We start from the raw sequence: 27,968 nt of genomic DNA, 5'->3' as shown, positions 1-27,968 counted from the left end.
CTATCCTACTAAATACATTGCATTTGAGACATTAAGGTTAGATTATTATTATTATGCCTGAAAATAGGAAAAATGCATTAGGCTAGGCCTATGTAACAGATTGAGGCACTGCGATGATTTCAGTGGGCCTAACAGCAAACTACAGCCCTTGTTTATTCAATTCCTACGTGTGTTTGATTAGTTCTTAAGTAGTGTTTATGTCCGATTGGCTTTTGAAGTGGCGCAAAAAGTTCAAATCCACTCAAGAACCCTTCTCATCCACGTGACCAACGCGGAAGTCAATAACACTGGTTGAGGACGCACGACGGGCTGCTCCTGTGTGGTTCAAGCGCCTTGGCGCCGGGGCGGAGTGAATGCGATCATCCTCCTCAGTATGAATATATTCATTCCCCCCTGGGCACCACTGCTGTGTAGCTTCACATTTCGCTGGATTGCCACTACTCGCCGCCTTACTTAAGGCAGACTCTGTCGGACTGGTTAACCAACTAGAGGGTAGCTAGCTAACTTATTTGGACGTAACAGGCTACACTGAGGAAGGAGAGCTGCCGACCGCAGTAAGAACAGGTCAGTCCCACTGCGTTCTGATATTCAGTAGTTAGTTAGCTAACAGAATACTATTCGTGTTAACACGAATTGTTGGGTGAAGAAGGTGGAATAAAAGTTTACAGAAACAAGCGTGTTTACTGTCTCATCAATGCTAGAATACCCTTTATGTTATAAAGCAACTAACGATTGCTAACTCCGTTAGCCAGTTGTTTAAGCATGTCCAAGACAGACAGACAGGTGTTTCACATAATGGCTATTGCGCACTGCTACGAAGCGTATGGACTGTAGTGTGGTGAAATAATAGTCTTTCCGACCTCATCCTTACAGGGGTAAGAGATTCATTGCATATGTTATTATTATACTCCAATTGAACATTAGAGTGCATGTAGATGTGCCAGTTTTCTAACAGCGGCATTATCACCACGAACAGCACAGCTGATGTAAACATGACATGTGAGAACCTTTTGAACTAGGAGAGGCACTTATTGCAATGATTCCCGCATCTGAAGGGTTGAGAGAAGAATCTAGTTTAGCTGCAACTCAAGTCCAACGTAAAATCTGAAATAATGAATGTTCAAAGCCTCTACATTCTGTTCTCTATTAGATTGTTACTTGGGAACTGATTAAATGTAGCCCATGCATGCATTTTAAGTGTTGGTGCAATATTTAATCCTACATGAGCACTTGGTACAGTGACACACCAGTGCAACATAACTCTTTATCTATTACACAAGCATGACATTGCAATGAAAGCAGGGTGCCTGCATGATGCTGAGTGTTGTTGGATTTGCTCAAGTACTATAGCAACAGGCAGGAGGGAAACTAAAGGAGTAATTATTTTAAAATTCAGAGTAGACATTGTCAGTTATTTGTTGAACGGCTTGATTTAAGTAGGTCGTTAGCCAGCCATGGTCTGTTTCTGCTGAAATCCCCAATATCCCTTTCAAAGCAGTTTACTGGGACACTGTAAACTGGCTGACATATTTAGGAAGCCCTTTCATTTCCTCTTCCTGCAGTCTCAGAATATTGACTTGACACTCACAGAGAAGAAAATATGACAGTTAGGCAGATCATAGCTGCGCTCTGATATGGATTGATGTTGTTGTTGTTGTGGTGTGCAGAGTTTAGCTCACTGACATTGTCAGTTTGTTTCCCCGTGGACAGGTACTGAAACACACACACACACACACACACACACACACACTCTCTCTCTCTCTCTCTCTTAGGCACACATTCTCCCTCTTTTTTCATAGTTTTTTCTCCCCGTTCTCTGAACTCTCATTGTCCATCCTCTGTGTCTTTAAATTTTGCTCAGGTCAGGATCCCAGGGAGGTGCACCAGCTTAGACAGAGAGCCTCAGAAATTGGACCCAATGGAGGGAACACGTCTCATTGCTCCATCCAAAGACAGGCGGAGAGAGGAGATTAGAAAAGGTGTCTCTCAGGGAGCTGCTAGGCCTTTTAATGAGATGTAATTCACATCAAACGAGTGGCTCTGGGAAAAGGAGCTGAAGATCCCATTCAAATAGGCTAGGAGAATCAAAGAGACAAGTCTGAGTTTGAAAGAAAGAAGAGTGAGAGAAAAAGCGATTCAAAGTTATAAGGTAGTGAACACTAGAAGGAGAAGCAATTAGTGGAAATGCTGAAGGAAATAAAGATGTAAAGGGAAAAAGGCAAATTGGCAAAACAATATTGTATGGATATTTCACGTTGGACAAACGTGTCCATAAAGAACCATAAACATAGACAAAGAAATGAACATTTAAAGGTTGCTTTCTGCAGGAAGGGCAGATGAGATTAAAACCTGTTATTGAATCTCTTGTTGGTCTTCAAAGCCACAGACAGATGCTATCAGTGCCTCCTCTTCTGGTTTGATGGTGTTTAGCTGTGTGTGTGTGTGTGTGTGTGTGTGTGTGTGTGTGTGTGTGTGTGTGTGTGTGTGTGTGTGTGTGTGTGTGTGTGTTTAGTCCTGACACAGCAAGTTCTAAAAGGAAACAAATGCCCTGTGCATCATGGGAAAGGCGATGGAGTCAGAGAGGTGACCTCTGCCTTTAGGGTCGTCGGCCTCACATCCTGTAAACACCAAAATACAACAGTGTTATACTGTTTACAGAATGCCTTCGTTTTGCAAGAATATGAGCTGTAGAATTGCAAGGGAAATGTTTCAGATTTACTTTACAGAAGCAGCAACAAATCATTTTATACTCTACAAAGCAACAGACCATTATTAGTCCTTATATACGACAGCCTTAATTCATGCAAGTGCTTGAATAAGCAAGTGATTTCTGAGGAGTCAGCTGTCCTATGTTGCAAGGTTGTAATTGTAATACTGTGAGAGGGACTTGCCCCTGAATATTCTCAAGATTATGGCATTATTTAAGTGGCATGTGGTGAGCTCAGTGGAAATCAAACCCCCCCCCCCCCCCGTTAAAGCCATAAAATGCCAGCCTATTATTCACCGCTGTCTGAAATAATGACTTGCCAATATAATCACAAACTAAACTTAACAGTGGTGAGCTAGAATAAATTCGATGGGCATATGTAACTAGCCAACAGCCCATCACATACATTATGGATTCATTAATGTTCCCATCAGTTGTTGATGGGGCATTTCATGTTGTAACACCATGCCATATCAGTACTACATCATACAGTCTATGCATAAAGTGGATGGATTCCGTTGCAGTTCGACACGAAATGTATTTAATAATCAAATTATAACACTACATCAGAGGAAGCAAAGACATGGGCGTGGGAACATTTTGTAAAACTGTGGTGAAACAGGAACTCAATGACTTGAATGGGATGCAATTCTAAGTAACCCACAGACACTTGATAGTTGTCCTTGGGTGTTGGCATTTCTGAGAAAAACCCGCACAAAATCTGATAGGCGTGTTCATGGTGATGTCAAAGAGTATAGAAGTACTCTTTGGTGATGTCCTTGTCTCATGTCAGTAAATGTTTTCAGGCAGGCAGTTGGTACTGTATATGGATGGGATATGGATGGGATAATGCCCTACAAGTCTGTATTGAAAGCAACACTAAATCACTTTTCCTCTGTCGCACGCACGCTATTTGTTTGTCCAGCAAATAACAATGTCCACAGACGGAAGGTAAAGTGTGTTGCATGATTTTATGAAAGAATGATGTATTGCAACATCGAAGCAGGTCAAAACTAGTTTTTTCACGTCTCATTCCATCAAACTACAGATCCGCTACCGGATCCGGTAAACTTAAGTTATAGTGTGGTTGTAGCTGACAGAGGGCTGCGAAGCGAATACAGAAGTTCACCCTGTTACGAGTCTGTACAGGGCCTCTAAGAGATTGTCAATATTTCTTTATAGTAAAATATGGTAAGTGGTAAATTGTTAGTTGTCCAGTCCTGAACATCAGCTTTTTTACTGATAATATTTTGAATGTTTTCACCCGGGTGCATTAGGAGTAGACATAAGAGAGAGCACATGATGCATGATGATGATGGGCATATCCAGTTACGTGTCTAGTCTAGTCCATGATAATCTGGCCACACATAGGCCAAAAACGCAAAATTAGAAGAAAGCAATATGGAAATATTGTTCAAGCAAGCATTTGAAAAAAGAGCAATTTATTTTCCTAAAATGCATAGAATTTTGTTCATATCATCATAGTTATGATATAATTTAGATAGAATAACATGGAAAGGGGAAGAACAGGACACTTTTTAAAAAAGAAAATATATGACCGTTCATGAATTTGTAAGTTATGTGGGACATTCCCATTGAATTTGAATGATCTTCCAGCTTAAGGTTCATCATACCATGTTTTGTAGTGTAGGCTAGAAATTCTCAAACCTTTTGGTTCCAAAGACCCCTTATGGACCCTTGTATGAGGACCACCTTATTTGTAACCCTTGTGCAATGTGCACATGCCATCTGTATTCATTGAAGCCATAGCCAGGTTCACTATCCCTAGTTTTGTGGCAAGTGTGTCGTTTGTCAGCTTTGGATTTTGCATCACTTGACGCTGTGGACTGACTCAGACATTTCTCCACCATCATCAGCTATAGCTAACTGGCAAATAATCCGCGCTAAGCAGCGGTAGGAATGGTTCTTTGTGACGTGAGTGAAGAGATTCAAGTGAAATGTTAATGTGGGTGGGAGCAAATCGGCACAATTTACTTGTTTTATTGGTGAACAGGGGTCATTTGTAGAATTTTTACAATGACACAACATTATCATTTAAAGCAAATGATTTAGCAGATCCCTTGGCTATGGGTCACAGACCCCTCTTTGAGGACCACTGGCATAGGCTACCCCTCTAGTCTGCTACAAATGTGCCTGGGCTGCGTGAAGTATACTATATATGGCCACCTATGTCATATGTTTATGTTGTGCTCAGACACGATACAGGGACTGGCTCACGTTTGAGAGAGCAAGAGAGCAATAGCAGATGACTCTCATCTCTCATCTCTCACCATGCTTCCTTTGTGTCTCTTTGTGTGTTTGTGTTGATGTGTCATGTAGTCCCATAACACCATGTGCCTCTAAGCTTCCTCCCGAGCCACACTCGCCTTCCTAAAGTTTGTTTGTGTCCACAGTGAGACAACAGGCTAATCGTTTTACACAACAATACAATTCCAGTGTAGTCTATTGAGGCTAGTGACCTGCAGGTGACCCCACAGATCAAATGTAGATGCTCTTTTAAAGCATAGTTCAGACCCCATCACGTCAAAGAAAAATTGGAGCCTGTTTGGTGCTGCTGTGTGTAGCTTACCTTTAGATATTGTGTGTGTGAGGGAATGAGGGCATGTCTTGAGAGAGAATTTAGTTTACGTGACATGGATACTGATCTTGCTTGAGTCATGTTCTCTCTGTGAGCTCTCTTGACTGTGTGTGCGTGTGTATATGTGTGCATGTGCCAAAGGTTTTTAAGTGTCCCAGATTCAAGAGACTGCCTTTTTGTATATTGTGTGTGTGTGTGTGTGTGTGTGTGTGTGTGTGTGTGTGTGTGTGTGTGTGTGTGTTGTACGAGTAAAGCTTTTCCCTAGGAAGGTGCAAGATGATCATGAATATATGTTAATTAAGAAATGCTCTCTGTACCTGCCATCTTTCTCTCACATTAATTAGCCTTAATTAGCAGTGAGATGGCAAGGACATTTTTAGCTTATAGCTGTTGGGTCTGAAATGAAATGTACCGCGGGTTGCATGGTAGCGATTTTGTTTTGTGCTGAAATGCATATTCTCCCTACTGCTGTCAGATAGTTTGGTGAAGTAAAAGCAAGTAGGTTCATGGAAATTAAATGTGTAGCCCAACATCTGTCACGTGTACACACACACACACACACACACACACACACACACACACACACACACACACACACAAACGTGTGTGCTCTCCAGACGAGAAGATGGTTGGACTGTTCTGCGCCACGGTCTACTCCGACTCGCCTTCTACACTAAATTGTCCTTCTATTCTTTTATCATGGCTCTACAATGCTGCAGTTGAAGTGTGCAAGTCTGCAGGAGCGAGGTCTTTTATGCGCTGATTCATGCTGCCTTTCTTTTGGGGATATGACCTAGGACCCGAGGCTTAACTCAGGAGTTCCAGGGTCCTTTGGTAGCTTGTAATTGTGTGTGTGTGTGTGTGTGTGTTTGAGTTTATTTATTCTAATCTTAGCAGCAAAGAGTGCTCTGAACTTTCTGCAAAAAAAGCCCTTCTCGGTTGTCCATGGAGCCATTAAGGGCTGCTTTGATTTAATCCTCTTAAATTAGAAATAAATAAATAAGGGGGTGAATGAAACAAACAATCTTCAACGCGGCAGGACGTCCTCACAGCTGGGCTGGGGAGCCTTGGGATGCCATGGCAACCCTGAGCAAATTTAGCTAAGACAAAGCTGGAGATTTTCAAAGGGCCTTTCATTTTTTCAAGTGCTGTAACTAACTCTTTCTTGCACTCTCTCTCTCTCTCTCTCTCTCTTTATTTATCTCTCTCTTTCTCTCTCACTGTGTTTGTCCCTCTTTCTCTCAGGACTTGTACGTGGTATGACATGGTTCTGCTGATACGCTGACTGACCTACCTAATCTGCGTCTGCTGTGGACCCACAACCGTCATGTCTACTTCCAAAAAGGGTGAGGTTGTCCCTATGTACTCTCTTAAATTCCTAAATCACTACCTCTCACCTCCTACCTCATTCCATCCATCATGTTCTTCCTCTCTTCCTCTTTGTCTCTCTCTCTGATGTATAAATCAGTGTCTCTCTCCCTGATATCTACCTGAAGCGCGAATCACATGACCCTTCACATGAATCACATGACCACTGACCACATGACCACTGACGCAAATGTCAGCATTGTAAAATGACGCAAATGTCAGCATTGTAAAATGCAAAACTGAACTGCTGCACTACTTAACGCTAACAAAGACAGCAAGACCAGTAATGCTTGTGCTTTGGTCTCCATATTGCATTCACTCCAGGCAGGCTAATTGTGCAAGTCAAATTGAATCATGAAGAATCAAGAAACATCAGATTGACAAGGTCCAATCACATGGGTTCCTAACTTCCTACATCATAGTTTTCAGATCTTAGGGTTAAAATGCGACACTGGAGCTTTCAAATGAATATGGGGGCCAACACTGGTTTCAGATCACTCACAGTTTCAGGAGCTTGAAAATGCCACAGTAGTTTAGATGAACAGCAAACATGGCAGGTGTTCTAGCCTAGAAATCTAGACCCCCCTAGCGGCAGCATATTCTAATATCCCACCCCTCCGATTGAGTCCTGCCTATGGTAAGTTCCCAGACCCTACATCTTGATGTTGGTCTGGCTGGTCAGGCTACAAGTGTTAAGAATTCAACCGAAAACAGAATAGTGTGGATGTTGCCTCTGTCTCTATATGTCTGCCTTTTCTCCTACTCCCTCAGCAGACACCTTTGAGAGTTCTTTTCCAGTCTTTCATCTCATGTGAAGTGTGTGTCTGTGTATTGGGCGTCGGTGTGTGTGTGTGTGTGTGTGTGTGTGTGTGTGTGTGTGTGTGTGTGTGTGTGTGTATATGTGTGCATGCATCATGTGTGAATGTGGGTAAACGAGAGTGCAAGAGTTTTACAGTAAAACCTAATTTGAATCTGAGGAGCTTGTTCTCTGCAAGGGGTCGCTGTCATCCGGTAGAGTGTTGTTGCGGGGTAAGACAGGGCTTTGGGTGGGGCATGGCATGCTGTCAGCATGCAGACGGGGTTGCAGAACCCTCCCTCCTGTTCACACACACTGCACCCCTGGAACACACCTACTGGTTGTGTGTGTGGGACTGTTGCCATGGCTACTGGAGGGCAATGTTAAGGAAGTGATGGGTTGGTGCAGTGAGGGTGCTGGGAAGCATCAACTGGCCAGAACCATATCCCTGAGAGTGGAGCAGACACACACAGACCATACATTTAACACACACACACACACACACACACACACACACACATGCTTGTGCACACACACACACACACACACATATAACACAATTAACACAATACCCACACACACAGACCATACATTTAACACAACACACACACATGCACACACTCAGAGACCACCAACACAATACACATGCACGCACACACGCACAAACACACACATACATACAACACACACACACACACACACACACACACACAGACATAGAGAACATACACTTACACACTACACATAGCACAACACACACACACACACACACACACACACACACAAATAGCACAATACACACACACACACAGAGACACACAATGCAACACCAATGGCAACACAAACGGTGATTTTATATTACCATTATCACATACAGTATACACACATAGTCAAGTTCTCTTCAATATATGTGTGACAAATATGAGCTGATATTCATGCACTCACTCACTCACTCTGGCACACACACACACACACACACACACACACACACACACTCATTAGTGGTGACTTATTACCTTGTATACACACTCACACACACACTTTATGGAGAGGCTGTTTAATAAGATTTATCGGAGGCTGAATAAAGAGGGACACGATGGCAGCAGGCTGCAGGAAAGGAATAAAAATAGAAAGTAATGGTGGCAGACAGTGGAGAGATGGAAGATAATGTCAGTCACTGTCCGGAAACCGGGACGCTGGAGAGCGAGTGAGAGGAGATATTAAACCAACAGAAACTCACAACAGTACAGATGATAGTTGATTTAATTCAGCTCTAACAATTATGTTTGCCCATTGAAAAGGAAGACACATCTAGGACACACTCACTGAACTATTAGAGGGAAATGTGCCAAAATCATAATGGTCACGTGTCTCTTTACAGACTGATCATAAGAATTAAATTGCCTGTGTATGCTGTGTGTCCCCAGATACATATTCAAGCTAAAGCACTATTTGTGAAGAGATATGACCAGGAGGATTGTGGGTCTACAGGGAGGTATATATATTAAAAGAATGTGCCAAAATGTGACTCTTAAAAGCTGACTGATCTGATTTCTGATTGGCTGAGGAGTCATGATCATTGTCTTAATCGAAATGAATGGATTTATTTTTCCTTGATCATGCTGACAGGTGACCTGCAAGCAACCTTGGCCGGGTTTCCCAAAATTGTTAAGAAGCTCTTAAGTGCTAAGAACTTCTTAGGAGCGTTGTAAGAATGTTCTAAGAACGCTCCTAAGAAGTTATTAGGACTTAAGAGCTTCTTAACGATTTTGGGAAACCCGGCCCTTGTCAGTATGAGATATCTGTTAGATGTACATGAAGCATATGATCTGGGCCACAGTTTACTGGGAGTATCACAAGGACCTTGCAGTTTAATCAACCATGATGGCACACACACACACACACACACAGAGAGAGAGAAGCACATGTATACACAAAAACAAACACACACATGAAAACCCTAATACCTTTGACACTCGCAGAGCCTGCACTAATTGCAGCCAGCTTGTCACTTCGATTAAACGCAGGTTTACCAATTAGTAAGCTACCTGCAATCACTGGCCCCGATCTGAATGAACCCTACTGACACAGCTAACTCTATGGTGCGATGTGGGGGTGCCAAACCCCACATGGTCACAGTGGTATTTGAGTGTGTGTGTGTGTGTGTGTGTGGAGGGGGGAAGGGGGGTGCACGTGCATGTGTTATTACACACAAACCATTGCAGACTGGTGTTGGATATGGGATTACTGTCCTTGATGCAGACTAGCCAAATTCAGTAGAGGGTGCAGTGCCTAGGGGAATGTTCTGGATTAAATGTTGAGAAGAGGACCGAGTGTTTGGTGTGATGGATAATGAGATGGGAGAGTTTGACAGCACTCAGGGGGGGGGGGGTGTGTTTGAGAGAGAGAGAGAGAGAGAGAGAGAGAGAGAGAGAGAGAGAGAGAGAGAGAGAGAGAGAGAGAGAGAGAGAGAGAGAGAGAGAGAGAGAGAGAGAGAGAGAGAGAGAGAGAGAGAGAGATGTATGACATGGATTGGCTGTGGTTTGTCTGGGATGCATTGAAATTATGTGAGTTGACAGAGTGCATTAAAATGTTGGTTTGTGTTCTTGTTGGATAGACCTCAGGATACAAACCAAACCAGGTTAGATTTATTGAACTTGTATTGTAATGTAATCACAATTTGTGTTTACTGAACATTAGTCAAACCATTAGCCACATGGCATGATGTGATTCTGTTTGTCTGTGGGCTGGTGCTTGACCATTTTTCCCAGATTTGACTATTGGATTATTTTGCTTTTCACTGAATTGTATTCTCATTTAAAACCGAAGTGTGTGTGTGTGTGTGTGTGTGTGTGTGGCTGCGTGTTGGTGTGTCAGTCTGCCAGCAAAGCTGCATTATCTCTGTTTCTGATCCCCTCTTTAATCTGAGTTACTGTTGGGCTCATTAAAGGCCTCAAGCCTTCCTCTCTGTTGTGGTGACCCAGTTAAAACACACACAGAGACAGACAGACACACACACACACACACACACACACACACACACAAACGTGCAATGAGAGATAGCAATCCATCACTCAAGAGAAGGGTTTTTGACGATGGGTTAAGAGAATGCACATTATGCAGATCAGCTACACACAAATTATCATGCATATGCTCACATTCAGAGCTGTATGTCATCATGTCATAACCCCCCCCCCCCCACCCCTACACCCACACACACACACATACTCTCACACACGCACACATACAATATTAATGCATAACACTTAGACCTTACTGACCCTCAATGAAACCAGCAGAAAGATATTGCTTTACATGTTTTTAAAAGTCGCAGAGATTATCCCTCCTTCTACATACACACAGACACACACATAGACAGACAGACAGACACTTGCACAATATATACACACACACACACACACAACACACAAATGTTTTGAGCTAGACCGTGTTTGCATTAGCAATGAAATGGTTTACAGCCTGTAGCAGCTTTGACCCACTGGGCAGTGCTACCAGCTGTGTGTCTGCCCGTGTTCCGGGGTCAACTGCTTGGTCGTCAGCCTGGGCTCATCTCTCCCGGAAGCTTTGCCTGTTTAATCTGGACCCTCTGGGGGGTGGTGGGGAGTGGTCAGGGCTGAGAGCTCTGCTGTCCGTTGGATCTGACAGAAGAACACCAGCTTTTTCGGTGTCTTCATCACCGTCCTAAACAAAAGAGTTCATTGATGATTGTAGACCTAGTCCCTGGTGAATTCACTCTATGGCCCAGTCTGCAAACCACGATGTGACAAAATGTTGAGTGGCTCACTGTACTTATATAATCTTTGTGATCTTTGTCCCCTGCTATTGCTGTATTATAAATGGATTAAGAAGCCATTAAGAAGTGTGTGTGTGTGTAGAGTGTGTGCGTGCACGTAGACTCTCACAGTGCTATCAGGTATCACACAACAAATTGCATAATCTATATTTCCATTAGAAAACCAATGGGAACTCTGCATTTAATTATGAAATTCTGATTGAAAAATCTGCGTGTGTGCGTGTGTGTGTGGCTTTTATAGTTGTTTATATGTCTTAACATACACACACACACACACACACACACAGAGAGAGAGAGGGAGAGCGATGTTTACGTGCCTGTGTCCCAGTATACAGTATACTGTATGTTTGTCAAATATGTAACCTGCTGAACTTTAATCAACTGCACCCCCCTGGAGTCTTCTATTTGTGGAATATCTGGCAAGTTACATAATCCGCTTTTAATGACACTCATAACTCAACTTGTGTTTAAAAATAGACGAGTGGTCAGAGAATGAGTGCAAAGGATTTACAAAATCCGAAAGTTCCAGAGAGAAATTGGTTTATATTGTTGCTTATTTTTATTTGGTTGTTTTACTGTAAGTGGTGCTTTGACAGTGTAAATGCGTTGTTTACTGTTATTATAGTGTAAGTCACTTTGAGTAAAAGTGTCTTCAAGTATACAGCAATATAGTTATAAAGTGAGGGGAGTGAAGGAGACGGGCCAACTGCGATGGTCATATACTGTACATTGGAATGACTAGTTTCCTGTTTCAACAGCTGGATCAATACACTGAGGGCCAGATGTACGTAGATTTGCGAACGTAGCGTTAACTGCGCCATAGACGACACGCAGAAAGCACACGCTGTGATACTTCAGCGTACGTCCTATTTACCAATCCTGAAATTCGTTGTGTAATCTGCGCCTTTCTCCGCCCCCTAACGCAATTAGCGAAGGTTAACAACTGAACGACACTTCAATCAGAAGCGAAGTTGAATGACGTTTACTGATGACAACATTAAAATGAATCAAATGTTTAGCGATCATGAAATAATACAATGCATAATGTCAACAAGCAGGAAGACATTTAGAGCAGTAGTCCTACTCAAACTAGGCTTACTTTTCCACGTAGGCTATGGAAGATTGATCAAATCTATCAGGTAGGAAAGTTTAAGCGGATGGCGTGAAAGTAAGACATTCGAAAGGCCAACGAAAGTTAAGGTTGCGTTTGATATAGTACAAAGACGCAAAACTGGTGGTCTAATTAGCGATTCTCTAGCCTGGTCGTACCAAACCCTCGTACTAATATTGTACAGAGGTAATGGTGAAGGGAAATGAAAATTGAGCGGAAGCTTATGGAGAGCCATGTCAGGCTAGCGATTCTCTTGTCTTTGAAAAATTCTCTTATAGATGCATTTAACAGCAAACCGCATTTAACACCTGCTTTCACAAGGCGGAAATATTTAGGTGCAAAATAGACGTGCGCTTTCATGGGCAGTTTTAGTACAGACAGGGAAATGCATAATTAGGCGCATTGTACGCTTCTCCTCCCATCTTTTTACACAAACCTCCCATTCTCACCTGATATGCATATGCATGACGGAAAAGCGCAATTTGACATTCTCAGCTCTCGCGGCATGCAGTCTGCGTCTTCACCTCATTGCGGCCTGTTTGTACATACCTCGCCATCTTTTTAAGCGCACGTTGCGAAACAAATACGCCTGAAGTGGGCGCAAAAGCGTTAGTACATCTGCCCGTGAGTTTGATTGGCTGATCATCAGTTAGGATGATTGTGATTGGCTGATCATCATTGAGGTTGAGTTTGTTCGGCTGATCATCAGTGAGGTTGAGTTTGATTGGCTGATCATCAGTGAGGTTGAGTTTGATTGGCTGATCATCAGTGAGGTTAAGTTTTGGGAGCTGATCATCAGGGAGGTTGTCCTGGGAGTTGGTGTAGGATTACATTTGGACAACTCTGGATACTGTGTCTGTCACTGAAGGACCTTGAATACAGTTTCTTAATGGTTAACATGTACTGTAGAATGGGCAGCTAGTGTATGTGTTTTGAAATATTTAAACTTCAGTCCCAGCAGTGTCTAAATCAGGAAGAAAGAGAACAAGCGAGAAACATAAAATGCTTAAAATTTCTCTGGACATCAAGCACCGCCCAGCCATGCTGGCTAGCTATAAGATGGCATCATTTCTTCGATGTTCATCATGGCAGAGCCAGCGGAGAAACCAAAGAGACGGTTGTGAAATGTGCACAAAAGTGAGAAATGACTGGAGTTACGGAGCGGCCCTTTAAGGAGTAGGCTAACTAACTGGCATAGCGGCGGGCTTGTTCTAACCCAACCCAAGCCATGCGGACCCAGGCAGGGTTCTCATAAGCGTGACAGGGAGGACGCGTGGGCAGGCCAGAGCTCAGGTGCCAGTGGGGATTAGACTAATGACCCCTCAAGGACGCTAACGCACATTCCTCCCGGCTTTTCAGGAAATGTTCCTGAAAACATTTGCTCAACTGGCTTAGACTGGTGTGTGCGTGCGTGTGTGTGTGTGTGAGACCGAGAGAGACTTGTATCTCTGTGTGTAGTATGACTGTACAGTATGTGGACGAATGAGACATTGCACAATACAAATTATTAAGCTGGGTGTGAATGGATTGATGCATTTGTGCATGCGATTCCATGAGATGACTGCATCTACAGTATATATCTATATGTTAGTGGGTTACTTACCTGTGTGTGTGTGTGTGTGTGTGTGTGTGTGTGTGTGTGTGTGTGTGTGTGTGTGTGTGTGTGTGTGTGTGTCACCTGTCGCAGGCTCATCTAAGTCCGGTGGTGTGCGATTCTCAGAAGAGCCAGCGGCCCATTCCCACGTGCACTTTGACGAGAAACTCCACGACTCTGTTGTCATGGTGATCCCTGAATCAAATGGCAACTTCTTGGTTAAAGTAAGTGTGTGTGTTTGTGTGTGTGTGTGAGTGTGGAAATTGCCTGTGGGGTGTAGCTGGTTAATGTCTTACTACATTCAACTCGTGCTGCAGAGGATCAGAGACTAGTTTGATTCTGCTCACTACAGAAAGTTCCAAAACAGAGAACCGAGAACAGAGAGAGCTTTGTTAAAATTGGAGTGTTTGAGAGAGTGTGGACATAGGGTATGTAAAACAAGTCTAACAAGACTTGAGTGGGTATTGTGCCCGTTTGTTGTGCTTTGTACCTGTTTGTTGTGTGTGTGAGAAAGGGTGTGTCTATAAGAGAGAGACAAATAATGTGTGTGTGTGTGTGTGTGTGTGTGTGGGAGAGAGCAACTGAGAGTTTGTGTTAAATTGAGTGTGTGTGTGTGTGTGTGTTGTGTGTGTGCCTGCTTTTGTATGCACACACATCTGTGTAGGTGTTGTGTCTAGTGCCAGCAGCAATGAATAAAAGATGACTGTTATGTTTGTTTACTGCTTGTCCTCTGTTCCCGCTGAAAGACCTCAGGTCAGCTCACCTAAAGACTAGTGCTTTCCCCCCCCTCTCTCTCTCTCTCTCGCTCTCTCTCTCTCTCTCTTTCTTTCTCTCTCTCTCTCTCTCTCTCTCTCTCTCTCTCTATCTTTCTGTCTCTCCCTCTCTCTTTCTCCTTGTCTCTCTGTCTCTCTCTCTGCTCACTTTGTAAACGGCATCCAAACAAACAAATGCACATGCCAAAGGCTTGACAGTGGGGCAGCCCACTCCCTCTGCTTGTGAGAAACACACACACACACACACACACACACACACATTCAGAGCAGTGAATGTTCTGACCATCAAACTGCCCCTCCCTAGAGCTTCTGTTGTCATAGGAACAGCCACGGGGGCAAATTTGTCAGTGTGAGTAGGAAGTGGAGCGCATGCAGGCATCAAAGACCCCTCTAACACTCTGACACAGTGGGCATCTCTCATTTCTCATTCTCTCTCTCTATCTATCTATCTCTCTCTCTATCTCTGCCTCTCTCCCTCCCTCCTCTCTGTCCCTCTCTTCCCCTCTGCCTTTTTCGCTGCCTCTCACTTCGTAGCTCTCTCTATCTCTCACTCTCACTGACTCCACTTTAATTCGTTTTTTTGGTGTGACAGTAAGTCCATTTATACTCTCTCTCCATACTCCTCTCTCTCTCTGTCTTTCTCTCTTTCTCTTGCTTTCTCTCTCCCACTCACATACTTTCTGTGTGTGTGTGTGTGTGTGTGTGTGTGTGTGTGTGGCTGATTGTGTGTTTGTCTCTACCAAAGTCTCACTCAAGGCTTGTTTTGTGAGTAAACACCTCTCAGAACAGCTAAGCAGAGGCCGCACTGAGAGAATAGTCTGTAATAGTACTGGGAAAATAGTCTGTAATAGCACTGAGGGCCCCTCCGGACCGCAGCTCCAGAACTGAACAGTCAGCAGGCAGACTGCCATGGGCAGGCCCTGTGGGCCCAGGCTAGCAGGGTTGCAGACGTCTCTACAGGTTTCTTGTGTACAACCCCTTTTCCAAAACAGTTGAGATGCAGTGTGTCACAGCTGAAGCCAAAATGTAGTGCAAATCAGTAGCCGCGTTTGCATGGACTTTTTTTAGATTGAAATTAATCTGATCTCAACCGAAATATTTACATGAAAGCTAAATAAACCGATTGGCGTTTAATCTGCAATGAGTACCTGTTTACATGGGTGGTTTAATCTATTGGATTATCTGAATGGAGTACACCACCTCTCTCGATCCGATTGGAAATTTAGTCAGGCTGAACCCGATCAGTTGAGGTGTTTACATGAGGCATTTTTATTCCATTTTTCTCCTATAAGACAGAAGCTCGCTGAAATAGGATTCTGTAACACAGGGGTCTCAAACTCCCGGCCCGCGGGCTACATCCGGCCCGCAGCCGGCCCGTGACTTGATGTCACAATAAATTGTAATCCGGGCCTTGAGGGTATTTTTTGCTTGTTTCTGTTTTACCCCCACAATGATTAAGATAACAACACTTTTACATAATAAAAATACATTTCATTTTAGATAATGAAAAAGAACAATTTTATTGAAAATGCTAAATAATTGCAAACAAAGTGTGCAGGTGCAGAACAACACAAAGTTCACGACAAGTTCAAGACGACGATGAGGAGGGAAAGTAGGTTACAAAGTAGGCTATGGGTGCCTCTCATTCAGCGTTTATACGTCCTCCCTCGCTCCTTGGGCCTCGATCCTCACTGATCTACATAAGGAAAGATAGAAGAAGGGATAGACTACCCCATTGTTGCCGCCCCATCATTCTTTATGTACATCAGTGAGGATCGAGGCCCGAGGAGCGAGAGAGGACGTATAAACGCTGAATGAGAGGCACCTCATGTCGCTCTCAAAACGGAGAGAAAAGTGGACATCGAGCATAGACAGTTTCAGAAAGATGGACTTCACAATACTTTTTTGTTGAGTTCGGTGGAAATGTGATCTGCCTCATATGCAAAGAGAAACTTGCTGTTTTAAAGGAGTACAATCTCAGGCGTCATTATTCGACAAAACACTGTGAACATGAGAAATACAAGGGAGATGACCGCAGACCACAAGCCGAGCAGCTACGAAAAAGGACTACTATCCCAGCAAGAACTTTTCCACAAAGCCAATAAAGAAGCTGATGCGGCAGTTGAAGCAAGCTATGTGGCCAGTGAATTGATTGCCAGAGCAGAAAAACCATTCACCGACGGCCAATTTGTGAAAGACTGTATCTTGCGAGTTTCTGATATTCTCTGTCCTGAAAAGAGGAGCTTATTCAACAACGTTTCTCTATCAGCAAACACTGTGGCCGAGCGAATGAATGGACTGTCAGGTAACATTTATGAACAGTTATTGGACAGAGCCTGCAGTTTAATTGCGTACTCTGTTGCGCTTGATGAAAGTACTGATAAAACGGACACAGTTTGAGGTTACAGAAGAGTTGCTGAGTTTGTGTCCAAAGTATGGCCGTACCACAGCAAAAGACATATTTCAGCTGTTGTGCCGTGCGATTGAGCGGCTTGGTGTGCCGTGGAACAGACTGGTGGGGATTACCACCGATGGAGCGCCGTCCATGACAGGCCAGAAAAATGAACTGGTAGCGCTGGTAGAGAGAAAGTTAGAGGAAGGAGATGCTGATCCAGCTGTTGCTCTGCACTGCATTATACATCAACAGCAACTGTGTGGCAATTGCTTGAATTTTGAGCATGTGATGTCTGTCGTCCTGAAATGTGTTAATTATATCAGGTCCAGAGGTTTACAGCACCACCAATTCCGGGCCTTTTTGGAAGAAATTGAGGCATCATGATGTAGTGATGTGCTGTACTTTACTGAGGTGTGCTGGTTAAGCAGGAGAAACGTGTTGAGGAGATCATTTGAGTTAAGAGCTGAAGTGAAGAGATTCATGGAAAAAGGGCAGCCTGGACATTCCAGAGCTTGATGATCCAAAATGGATAATGGATTTGGCATTCCTTGTGGACGTAACACATGAACTAAACATCCTGAACTTAAAGCTGCAGAGCCCAGGTCAGCTCATCACAGCAGCCTATGAGAGTGTGAAAGCTTTCTCCATAAAACTGAGATTGTAGAAAGCTCAACTGTCTCCTGCAAACCTCTGTAATTTCGTTACCTTCAGATCTTTGGTGGAAGAGGGCACAGCTTTCAGTGGTGATGAGTATGTCTCTGCTATTGAAAACCTGCAGCGAGTTTGATAAACGTTCTGCTGACTTTAAGGTACACCGTGACACCTTTAAACTATTTGCAGACCCCTGATAGAGAGTGTCCCCAGCATTCTGCAAAATGAACTTATTGACTTGCAGTGCAACAGTGAACTAAAAACTAAATTCAGAGAAGCACAGGGAAAAGCAGACAACATTGGAATGTTTCTGAGAGAGCTGCCTCCATCATTCTCAGAGTTGTCCAGAGTTTTCAGTCATGTATTGTGCCTTTTTGGAAGAACATATGTGTGTGAGAAATTGTTCTCAACAATGAACTTTACCAAAAACAAGTACAGATCAAGGCTTACAGATGCCCGTCTTGAAGCTGGGCTCTGAGTTGCAACAGTAACGTCCATTAAAGCAAATGTTCCTCAGCTTCGTGAGCACAAGCGCTGCCAAGTGTCTGGCAAGAAGTAAAGCTCAAATGGGCTCAACAATGATGTTTGTGGAGGGCAGTACAATAAGTTAACCCTTTATAGGGCACTCATTGAAATCTTTGGAAATTCTACATTTTAACTTCAGAAAGTTAATGGGGGATGTTTCAGGACATTAAAAAAAAAAAAAAAAAAACATTATTTTTCATCTTGGCATAGCAAATCATGGTCAAGGAAGTTACCATATATATGTCCTTGCCCGTCTGGGGGGGGGAAAAACAGAGGGTGAATTTGAAAAAATCCAATCAACACCATAATTGACACAGAGCATTCTCAGCTGATGCCTCACCAACCCATTTCAGTTTTTTCTTCGGAACTTTTACCGTTCGCCCGTAACAGCCAATTTTGCCCATTTTTGGCAATTTTGCGAAGCCGCCAGACAGAAAGTGAGCTTATATCTCTGCAACCCCTGCATGTATCAAAACCAAACTTGGTACATGGACTCGTGTACCATGTATCTTTTTAATATAATTAAATGGCATGAATGGCATACACAGGTGCCTAGTACTATGAATGCTATACTCCTATGTACCAGTGTATAAAAACCGAAAAACAACTATAATCACTAAATTACCACTTATATTTGCTCATAATTGTGTTTTATCACTAACCAGTATTGAGTCATTAAAATAAATGCACACAGTACTAGGTCTCACACTAACAATAAGCACCTGTGTGCCGTTTAATTATATTTAAAAAAAGATACATACATCAGGCATATGTGTAAAAATGGACACTTGTGCCACTTATGTGAATAGGGCGTATGATCAAATATGGTGCATTTAGTTTTTAGCCAAACAATAAGCTCATTTTTAAAAATGCTATGCAAATAACAACAATCTCAATCTTTAACACAACTATTCAACCAAATAATGTGTGAGTTTCATCAACTTACAATGTTTAGTTTTGATGCTATTATGATAGTTGTGGGATGAGCCAGGTTCAAAAACCTAAAATATGTGATTTCTGCCAGATGGTTGTGTTTGAGGTGCTGTAGTCCACTGCTGATTGGTCAGATGCTATGATGTCAATATTTGTAAGATAGCTTGATCTTCCCTAATTGGCTGAGAGAAAACCACATGACTCTACAACTCCAAATGGAGGCAGGGGGAGGGAATTTTCAGTGTGTGCGGAAGTGACTACATATGGTTATTTGCCCCATAAAGGGTTAAAATACATAGTTTACAGTTGAATAACAGTCATCATACCCTTTTTACAGCCTGAAATCAAAACCCATTTTAAAAAAAAATCTTTTCCAGTTTTATTTGCAAATTTAGCTGTACAAGATCAAAATAATGAAAAAAAAATCAACAGTTCTGAAAATGTATTAAAAAAATAAATGTTTATGTATGAGCTAAGGTTGCACATGTTGATCTAAAAATTGAAAATGAGCCGCAAAATAAACAAACGTTTGGGCTAAAATGTTGGATTTCACGTATTTGCTTAATTCGACAGTATACAGTCTACACATCAAATTTCATGGAAAAACATAAGTTTTGACTCTTACAGTTTTTGCCTGTTGCTTGAACACTATAGACCCATGCTTAGACTAAAGTAACACAACTTGAAACTTTTTTACCATATCTCAAACACATGTACCCATACCTTAAACAAAAGTACTGCTTTGCACTCTAGTTGCAATTCTGCGACACACTCCTTTATGCAACTTGGTCCTGCATACTACGCTCCATTTCATACATAAGACACTTTGTTCAAATTGAAATCTCAGGGTGCCATTCGGAAAACACACGTATCCAAAATACAAGACACATCGGGTAATTGCAACCACTCAAATACACACTTGAAGGCACTTACGTGCAAAACTGAACACCAATCAGCCAGCTACAAAAAGCCCTCAGTTTTGGTACTGATAGTAGAGTGTCAGTTTGACACAGATGTGAATGGTATATTTCCCAGTGTTGTCATGTTTACTTGTGTGTAGAGTTTTGGCACAATGAGTGAAGTTTTGCAAAATGTGTTCAAGCAACGGGTTAAAACTGTAAACCCGGTGAAGTACAATACATTAGCAGTCATTCCCATTGTCCACACCGCTTGAAAATGTGATTTTCTCCTCTTCTGGCATATCATGACGGGAGACCCATGTAAACTTTTAATGTGGTTATCTTAGCGATTTTCTAATACCCCCAATATACATATCGTTGGAAAGCTTAGTTTATGGCCATTCATGTGAGCACAATAACCAAATTTTGTAAATTTTACCAAAGCGACTGGTTTCACCTTGCAGGGTCACATATAGGATGCAATATATAAACTATATAAAGGATACAATATATAAACTATATAAAGGATACAATATATAAACTAAAAGAACTGTCTTGTTCTTTCCTTTTCATTCCTTCAATGTAATCTCTTTTCTTTTGCTAGTGGCTAATTTGTCATTTTCCCTTTACCTCATGTGAACTTCTGGAGCTTTGGGGCTCGGTCTGCCCTCTGGTGTTGCGTTGCCTGCTGTTGCATCAGTGGTTGAGTCCTGAGTGTGTGAACCAGGGAGCTGTGCTCTCTTCCCTGTCAGCTTTTTTTGTGAGGGAAATGTCCCTTCTTAAGTGAACAGAACATGTATTGAGCTGAAATGCAGAGGGACTCACCCAGCATTATTGGGTGGGTAGTATGACTGAATTGGCTGTGTCTGTGTGTGAAGATAGGCCTCACTTTGCTAGAATGTGTGTGTGTGTGAGCCCGTGTATGTGCGAGCAAGGCTAAGCATTTACCATGACTTTTCCTGTGTGTGTTTATGTGTTTGTAAAAGCATGTTGTGTTCACACACAGGTGGGTTTTCTGAAGACACAGCACAGGTACGAGATCGACTTCACCCTTCCAGAGTTGCCGTCGCTAGGCACCGATATTTGTCCCGCCCCCATTCCGAACCCTCATATCCGCATCACCAACATCACCCACCAATCAGAAGGTACAGCTGTAGCCTCTTGGCTCTCAAGTATGTGTATGTGTGTGTGTGTGTGTGTGTGTGTGTGTGTGTGTGTGTGTGTGTGTGTGTGTGTGTGTGTGTGTGTGTGTGTGTGTGTGTGTGTGTGTGTGTGTGTGTGTGTGTGTGTGTGTGTGTGTGTGTGTGTGTGTTGCCAGGGAGGGAAGGTGATTGAGGTTATGCTTAATTGTTTGCGATGAATTGTCCTTTTGCATCTGTGTAGTGTTTACAAGGCAGTAGGCTTTGAGAGGAAACAGAAGGAGCCCCGGGGCCTAATTGAGCTCATTAATGTCTCGGTGTTAATTGATCTCGTTAGCGTCTTTCATCAAGCAATTAGCGGCACAGAGAAAACAATGACACCATATTGACAGGGCTTTGAACTTTACAGCTGGCAAGCTCAGTGCTTTTCCATCACTCGGTGTGTGTCTGTGTTGCTAGATTTATGTCTTTGACCCTGGGATCCTCTTGAGTGACCGATGTCTCTGGAGGTTTGTCATGTGTGTCTGTGTGTCTCTGTGTGTTAGCAAGTGAGAGAGAGATTTTGTGTGTGTGTGTGGGTGTGGGTGTGTGTGTGTGTGTGTGTGTGTGTGTGTGTGTGTGTGTGGTCTCCCAGGCCAACCACAGTATCCCTTATCAGTATTTATTAAAAGCATCATGACTCAGACCACAGCCCTGCATGTCAAAAGAGCATGCACTTATGACTGCAGCTCAGAATCCTCCAGTGTATTTGATCAGGGGGGTTTTGACCATCGGACTATTGTTCATTAGCCGGCTTCAGACCATCGGGCCAGCTTGGGCCAGGCTAACTTCGGGCCAAACTGGTGCTAATAGCCCGGGTCCACAAGCTTCACCTTTGCGTTCAGACTGTCAGGCCATTAGCCTCTCCGCATTACACCTCGACACGCCCTCGCTTGTGAAAACGTCACCATTACCACACCTTTTCAAGCAGGATAAGCAGAAAGTCGCGTAGGCTTTCCTATGCTGTGCTATAGAAGTCAGTCACCATTTATTGTCCGTTTGTATGTCACTTAGGCTAATATTCATTTCTATAGGCCTACAAACCAAGACGGTGGATTCCTAAAGAAACGCATGGCACAGACGTGTATCTAAATGAGTTATGTAACATAAATGACATTTTACCTGACTTGAAGAGCAGTAAACATTTGTAAGGCTGTGTGTACAATCCATAGACAGTAAAATCCGCATGGAGCTCCAGTGGAATTTTAGTTTCACGACGATGCCACGAGTTCACACTAGCACCAAGCAGAGTAGCCTAGGCTAAAGAAAATATTTTGAAGCCAGTAGTAGACGCTCCTGCTAAGAACCAAACGGCACTTTGTTAAAATCCACAACTCTATGGCTACTGGAAAATGTAAGGTTCATTTATTAAATGTTATTTTGAAGCATTAACAAACAGAGTTATTTTAGAATGTCCGAACGAAATGGGCTGGAGTGCGTGAGTGAAAATGTCAGGTTGTCCCGGCAACGCGATTTCCTGTTCTAAACAAACGACCTGCAATGGCATTTTCTATTGCCTCACCATGTTTCTTTCAAAATGAAAATAAATGAATTTTAAGCGGTGAAAATCACTACCATGTCCAGGCGTTTATGTATTCTTCTGGTGTACTAAAAGGAGAAGTTCGCGCTAGCATGAAAAACAAAGTTTATAATGTAACGTCAAGCTGGGCTAATCTAGGCTACTATTTAAGCATCTTTGGTCGTATCAATAGCAGAAAACACACTGGCAGGAATAGCCTAAATTAGTGGGACGCTATGTTAGTTAGTTATATTAGTTCACTTTTTACTGTGCTACATGGTGATCTCTGGACGGAGTTAGCCTACTGACAGGCAAATATCTATCTATGTGGATGTAACGTTATGTCTAAATTCCATGTGCAATGTTTGTGGACTCCAGCAACGGGTTGACTCCGCCTTCACCTTGACGCCGCCTCTGGCCCGACTGTAGTCCCGACTGGCCCAACGATTTTGTTGGGCCAGAAATCAGGGGCTAGTAGCCCCGATTTGGCCCGCAGTTAGCACCCGCCAAGAGGTGTGAAAGCAATTAGCCCTGGCACGGCCTGGCTAGCTCGGCTTTGGCCCGACGGTCTGAAAGGGGCTTTTGACTAAGTATTCATTGTTAGTGGCCACTGGTCTCAATGATGCTCAGCAAGCCAATCTTTGGCCATCTTTTTTCCTTCATGTGTCTTTCTTCCTTCCCCTTTTCAACTGCACCTTTCTCTTGACCCCCGGCCCTCATTTTCCCCTCTATCTCTCCTCACTCTTTCATTATCTCTCGCTCCCTCTCTCTCTCCCTGTCATTCCATCCCTATCAGGCGGTGTGCGGCTGCACTGTGAGTACATGCCCCACCAGGAGGGGGTGCTGTGTGAGGAGTTGACCCTGGTGAGCGAGAGCAAAGAGGACGCCTGTGTGCGCATCAGAGTGCAGGCCCGCGTCATGGGTGAGTGCCTGTGTGTTTGCATTGATTGGTTATGAGTCAGTGACTCGTAGCCAAAAAGGGCACGTTTACCCCACTGTTCATTGAGCTCCACTGGCTTCCCTTAGCCGCATCAAATGGAAGTCACTAATGCTTGACTACAAAGTGATTGCTGGGTCTGCCCCCTCGTACTTAAATGCGCTCATAAAGGCCACGCTCCTCCAGAGAACATCGTCTGTCACTGCTGTACCCACTCCCACGCCAATCCAGACTTTTTTTCATCTGTGGTCCCCTGATGGTGGAATGTTCTGCCAAGCTCCTTCCTGTATATCTTACAATAACTCTTGAAGACACAACTCCTCCAAGAATGCCTCCTCTCCTAGCACTTCTGTTCTGACAACCTTACACACCTAACACACACTTACCACACCCAGAGTTGAACAGCGTTTATTGCAGAAGATTGTTCAGAAGACTTACCGACAGCTCCTCTCGAAGGGAAGTCCATATAAGGCGATTATGTCACGTGAGATTTCGAGAGGAGCTGGTAGGGGGACAGTTGGAATAAACTCGGGGTTCACTAACTACATTGTTGGTGCTTAGTTGTATGTGTGGGGACCCTGATCACGCTGCTGACGAGTTTTGATGATGTTTTGATCAATATTATTAGTTGCTATTGCTATTAAAAATGCCATTTGGATATAAGGTTAAATATAAGGTTTTTAATTGGGCTTGTAAAATTGCAATTGAGTTTATTTCTTATAAATCAAAGTTGAATATTTAACATCAGAAAACACAGTTACATTACTCGATTCATCCATTCTATGTCCTCTTTAAGTTTTGCTTCTTATATGTTTGTGCAGTGGTCAAATGTTTATGATAATGATTTGTGTTTGTGTTCTGGACAAGTGTGAGTGTGAGTGAGTGAGTGAGTGAGTGAGTGAGTGAGTGAGTGAGTGAGTGAGTGAGTGAGTGAGTGAGTGAGTGAGTGAGTGAGTGAGTGAGTGAGTGAGTGAGTGAGTGAGTGAGTGTGTGTGTGTGTGTGTGTGCGTGCATATGCTTGTTGTCACATGGCTTTTTCTGTGAGTACATACTGTATTTGTCTGATTTTAAAGTCCATGAATAGACAGTATTGTGTGCTTCACAATCTTAGGCTGTTTAACATGTTTGAATTGTCTGCGTTGAGGGAATCGTCAGTAGTGTCAACATATTGTATTGGCTTCTTGTGCCCTCTTGTGGTCAGAATGCACAATTGGAAAACACCAGGAACAGTTCCATAGTTCAGCAGACTTTAAATGGCACAGAAAAAGGGGAGCATGTCAAAATAAATGTTGCCTTTGTGCTTTTAAAGTTGATTGTTCTTTCTTGATGTTTGTTTTTCTTTTTCCTGTATGTTCTCCCACTCCCTGATCTCTTCCAGATCGCCACCACGGGACTCCGATGCTGTTGGAAGGAGTGAGATGTGTAGGGGCTGAACTAGAGTATGACTCTGAGCAAAGTGACTGGCAAGGGTTTGACTAACACACACACACACGCACACACACACACACACACACACACACACACACACACACACACACACACACACACACACACACACACAAACATACACAGAAACACACATACACAAACATACACAGAAACACACATACATTCACACACAGGCATGCACAGAGTGACACTGTTTAATTAAAATCTTCACAGCTACACATTCCCTCACATACTAACGCACATAAATACACACACACAAATACACATACACACACACACACACACACACACACACACACACACACACACACACACACACACACAGAACACACACACACACACACACACACACACAGAACACACACACACACACACACACACAGACCACACACACACACACACACACACACACACAGACCACACACACACACACACACACACACACACACACACACACACACACACACACACACACACACACACACACACACACACATATACACAAATATACCTTCACACACATGTCCACATGTCCACATGCCCTCACACACCAGTGCCATACATTCTGCTGCATCAGTAGCAGGCTAAATCTCGCTCTCTCATAATGACATACAGTAATTCCTGTCCTGGGATACTGTTCCTACAGCCCTGCAAGGGCTCCGGAGCACTATGAGAACACTGTGATCTCTTAGTTTAGCCAAGGAGCTCCCTCCACTTCAAACTTAGTAATGACTGATGACTGTGTTTCTTTCTTTTGTGTTTGTTTGTCAAATTTCATGATTATCTGATGATGAAATATTGTAAACGCAACTTGATTCTATTCCCCTTATGCTTTTGGATGCACTGCTACATCATTTGCATTTCTGCTTGTTACATTTTTGTCTGATCGCTGAGACGCTATTTGCTAACTACTGGCTATTTTTGCAAACCTCACGAATCACAAAACTTTACCCCAAACCAACAAATTGTTGTGAATTCCTTGAAAAATCACATAATTCTTGCTAAACCCTTCAGACTCTTTGGTGTTTTTGTGTCAAAATAGTTGTCCATCACAGCTCCAACTACACACTGATAGTATAACTGAAACACACATATGGCTTTTGCTTTCTCAGTGTGCAGGGCATATCAGTTTTCAATATAGTTTTGTCATACAGATAGCTCCGTAAGCATGCATACAGACATGTATTCAAGTATGTAAAATTTGGAGATTGTTTTACCACAAATGGCGGGGGGTGGGTCAAACAACAAAAGCACTGTTAGAAAACAAAATATTTAATAACTAAATAAATTCAGACCAATATTACTAATTTATTACTCGTACAACTAAATAAATCTTACATTGCAATTCAGACCAAATGCTACCATGGCTTATATGTAGTGCTCAAGTTCTGATTGGTGAGGGAACTCATGATCTAACAGTATTTAATTTGGGACGACAATTGGCAAAATAGAGTAAATCGAAGACGCTAATGTGTACAGTTTGCTAGAAGTGAGTACCAAATTGCAAACTGAGTGCAAAGCAATGAGTTGTGTTTACAGTTTTGCAAAAGGTGTGCTATGAAACACAAACTAAGTGTCAGCAGTGAATGTGGTTTAATTTGGGCAAACTTGGTGAATGGATTAGCTACAATTGTTGATGGTGTCACAAATTGTGCTTCAAGAATCACTGTAAGTGTTTCAGCATTTAGAAAAAAACTGTAATATTGTGAACAACTACCCGGCAGGGGGCGCCAGACTCCACTTAATTAACTTGGTGCCACTCAAGCTGCAATTTATTTTTTCACCAGTAAGAGTCAGTATTGCTTGCAAAATGATTAGTAGCAGTGCAGTCCAAAGTGACATACTAAGTAGAGGTGAGGAAGAATATTATAAAAGGTACACAGGTTTTTGTTTGTCTTTTTGTGCCGCTTTGTAGCAGCTTGTTACTGGTTGTCTTTGTGATGGTGCTGTTGGTACTGATGGCAACACTGCTCACCTCTCTCATGTAGGAGATTTTAAAATGGTTGCACCAAGCATTTTTGTGTTAAACTGTTCTTTCCCAATAGGATTAGTGTTCTTGCTTCAATATCTCACTTTGTAGGAAAACATCTGGCCTATGTTATTGTGAACAATGATTATGATGATAATTTCCGTGACAGGAATTCCAAACTGATTCGCTCCCATGCTGTAAGATGAAATTGACAACTCACACAGGGTTAAGCCTTGTCCATGTTCGGTTGCATGCTGGATGTCCTCACCACAGAGAAGACATCTATCAGCACCGAATGGAACCCATCTTAGCATCTATATCAGCACCGAATGGAACCCACCTTAGCATCTATTGAAGAACCCGGACGAGGTCGAGGTGCATTCTGTGTACTCTTGCATTCTCTCCCCCGGTTTATGGCCACAGAAAGCCCTCTTGCGCCATCTCGGAGCAGGACTGATTGTCAGGTATAATCACTTGAAACATCAGTTCTGTGAAAGCTGCTGCTGTACATGAGCAGGCTTCTTGCAGGGAGGGGAAAAAAACGTTAGCCCACCGAGTGATTAAGGCCCTGCGAGAGCAAGGAGTGACACTCACCACCAGACAATCACATCCTTTAATTACAATCACCAAAAAGGGCTAGCCAGTTTCCCAGGGTGCATCACTCTGCACAAAGGGAGCTCCTTGACTGGGCTGCTGAAGATTTCTGTTCCCTTTTTTTTTTTTTTTTTTATTTTTTTTTTTATCATGAAAG

The 27,968-nt window shown here is 42.9% G+C and overlaps 1 protein-coding gene across 1 annotated transcript; it reads left to right on the top strand.

Moving 5' to 3' along the window:
* Window positions 1–308: 308 nt before the first annotated feature.
* On the top strand, window positions 309–25,742 carry LOC134060128 (adipose secreted signaling protein). Its single transcript, XM_062516740.1, has 6 exons — window positions 309–564; window positions 6,552–6,652; window positions 14,083–14,213; window positions 21,172–21,310; window positions 23,659–23,784; window positions 25,178–25,742. The coding sequence occupies exons 2-6, from the start codon at window positions 6,634–6,636 to the stop codon at window positions 25,276–25,278; spliced, it is 516 nt and encodes a 171-aa protein (XP_062372724.1). The 5' UTR covers window positions 309–564; window positions 6,552–6,633; the 3' UTR covers window positions 25,279–25,742.
* The last annotated feature ends 2,226 nt before the right edge of the window (window positions 25,743–27,968 follow it).

The sequence above is a fragment of the Sardina pilchardus genome, chromosome 16, assembly GCF_963854185.1.
Source record: "Sardina pilchardus chromosome 16, fSarPil1.1, whole genome shotgun sequence".
Classification (NCBI taxonomy): domain Eukaryota; kingdom Metazoa; phylum Chordata; class Actinopteri; order Clupeiformes; family Clupeidae; genus Sardina; species Sardina pilchardus.
This window is presented reverse-complemented; position numbering and strand designations above follow the sequence as displayed.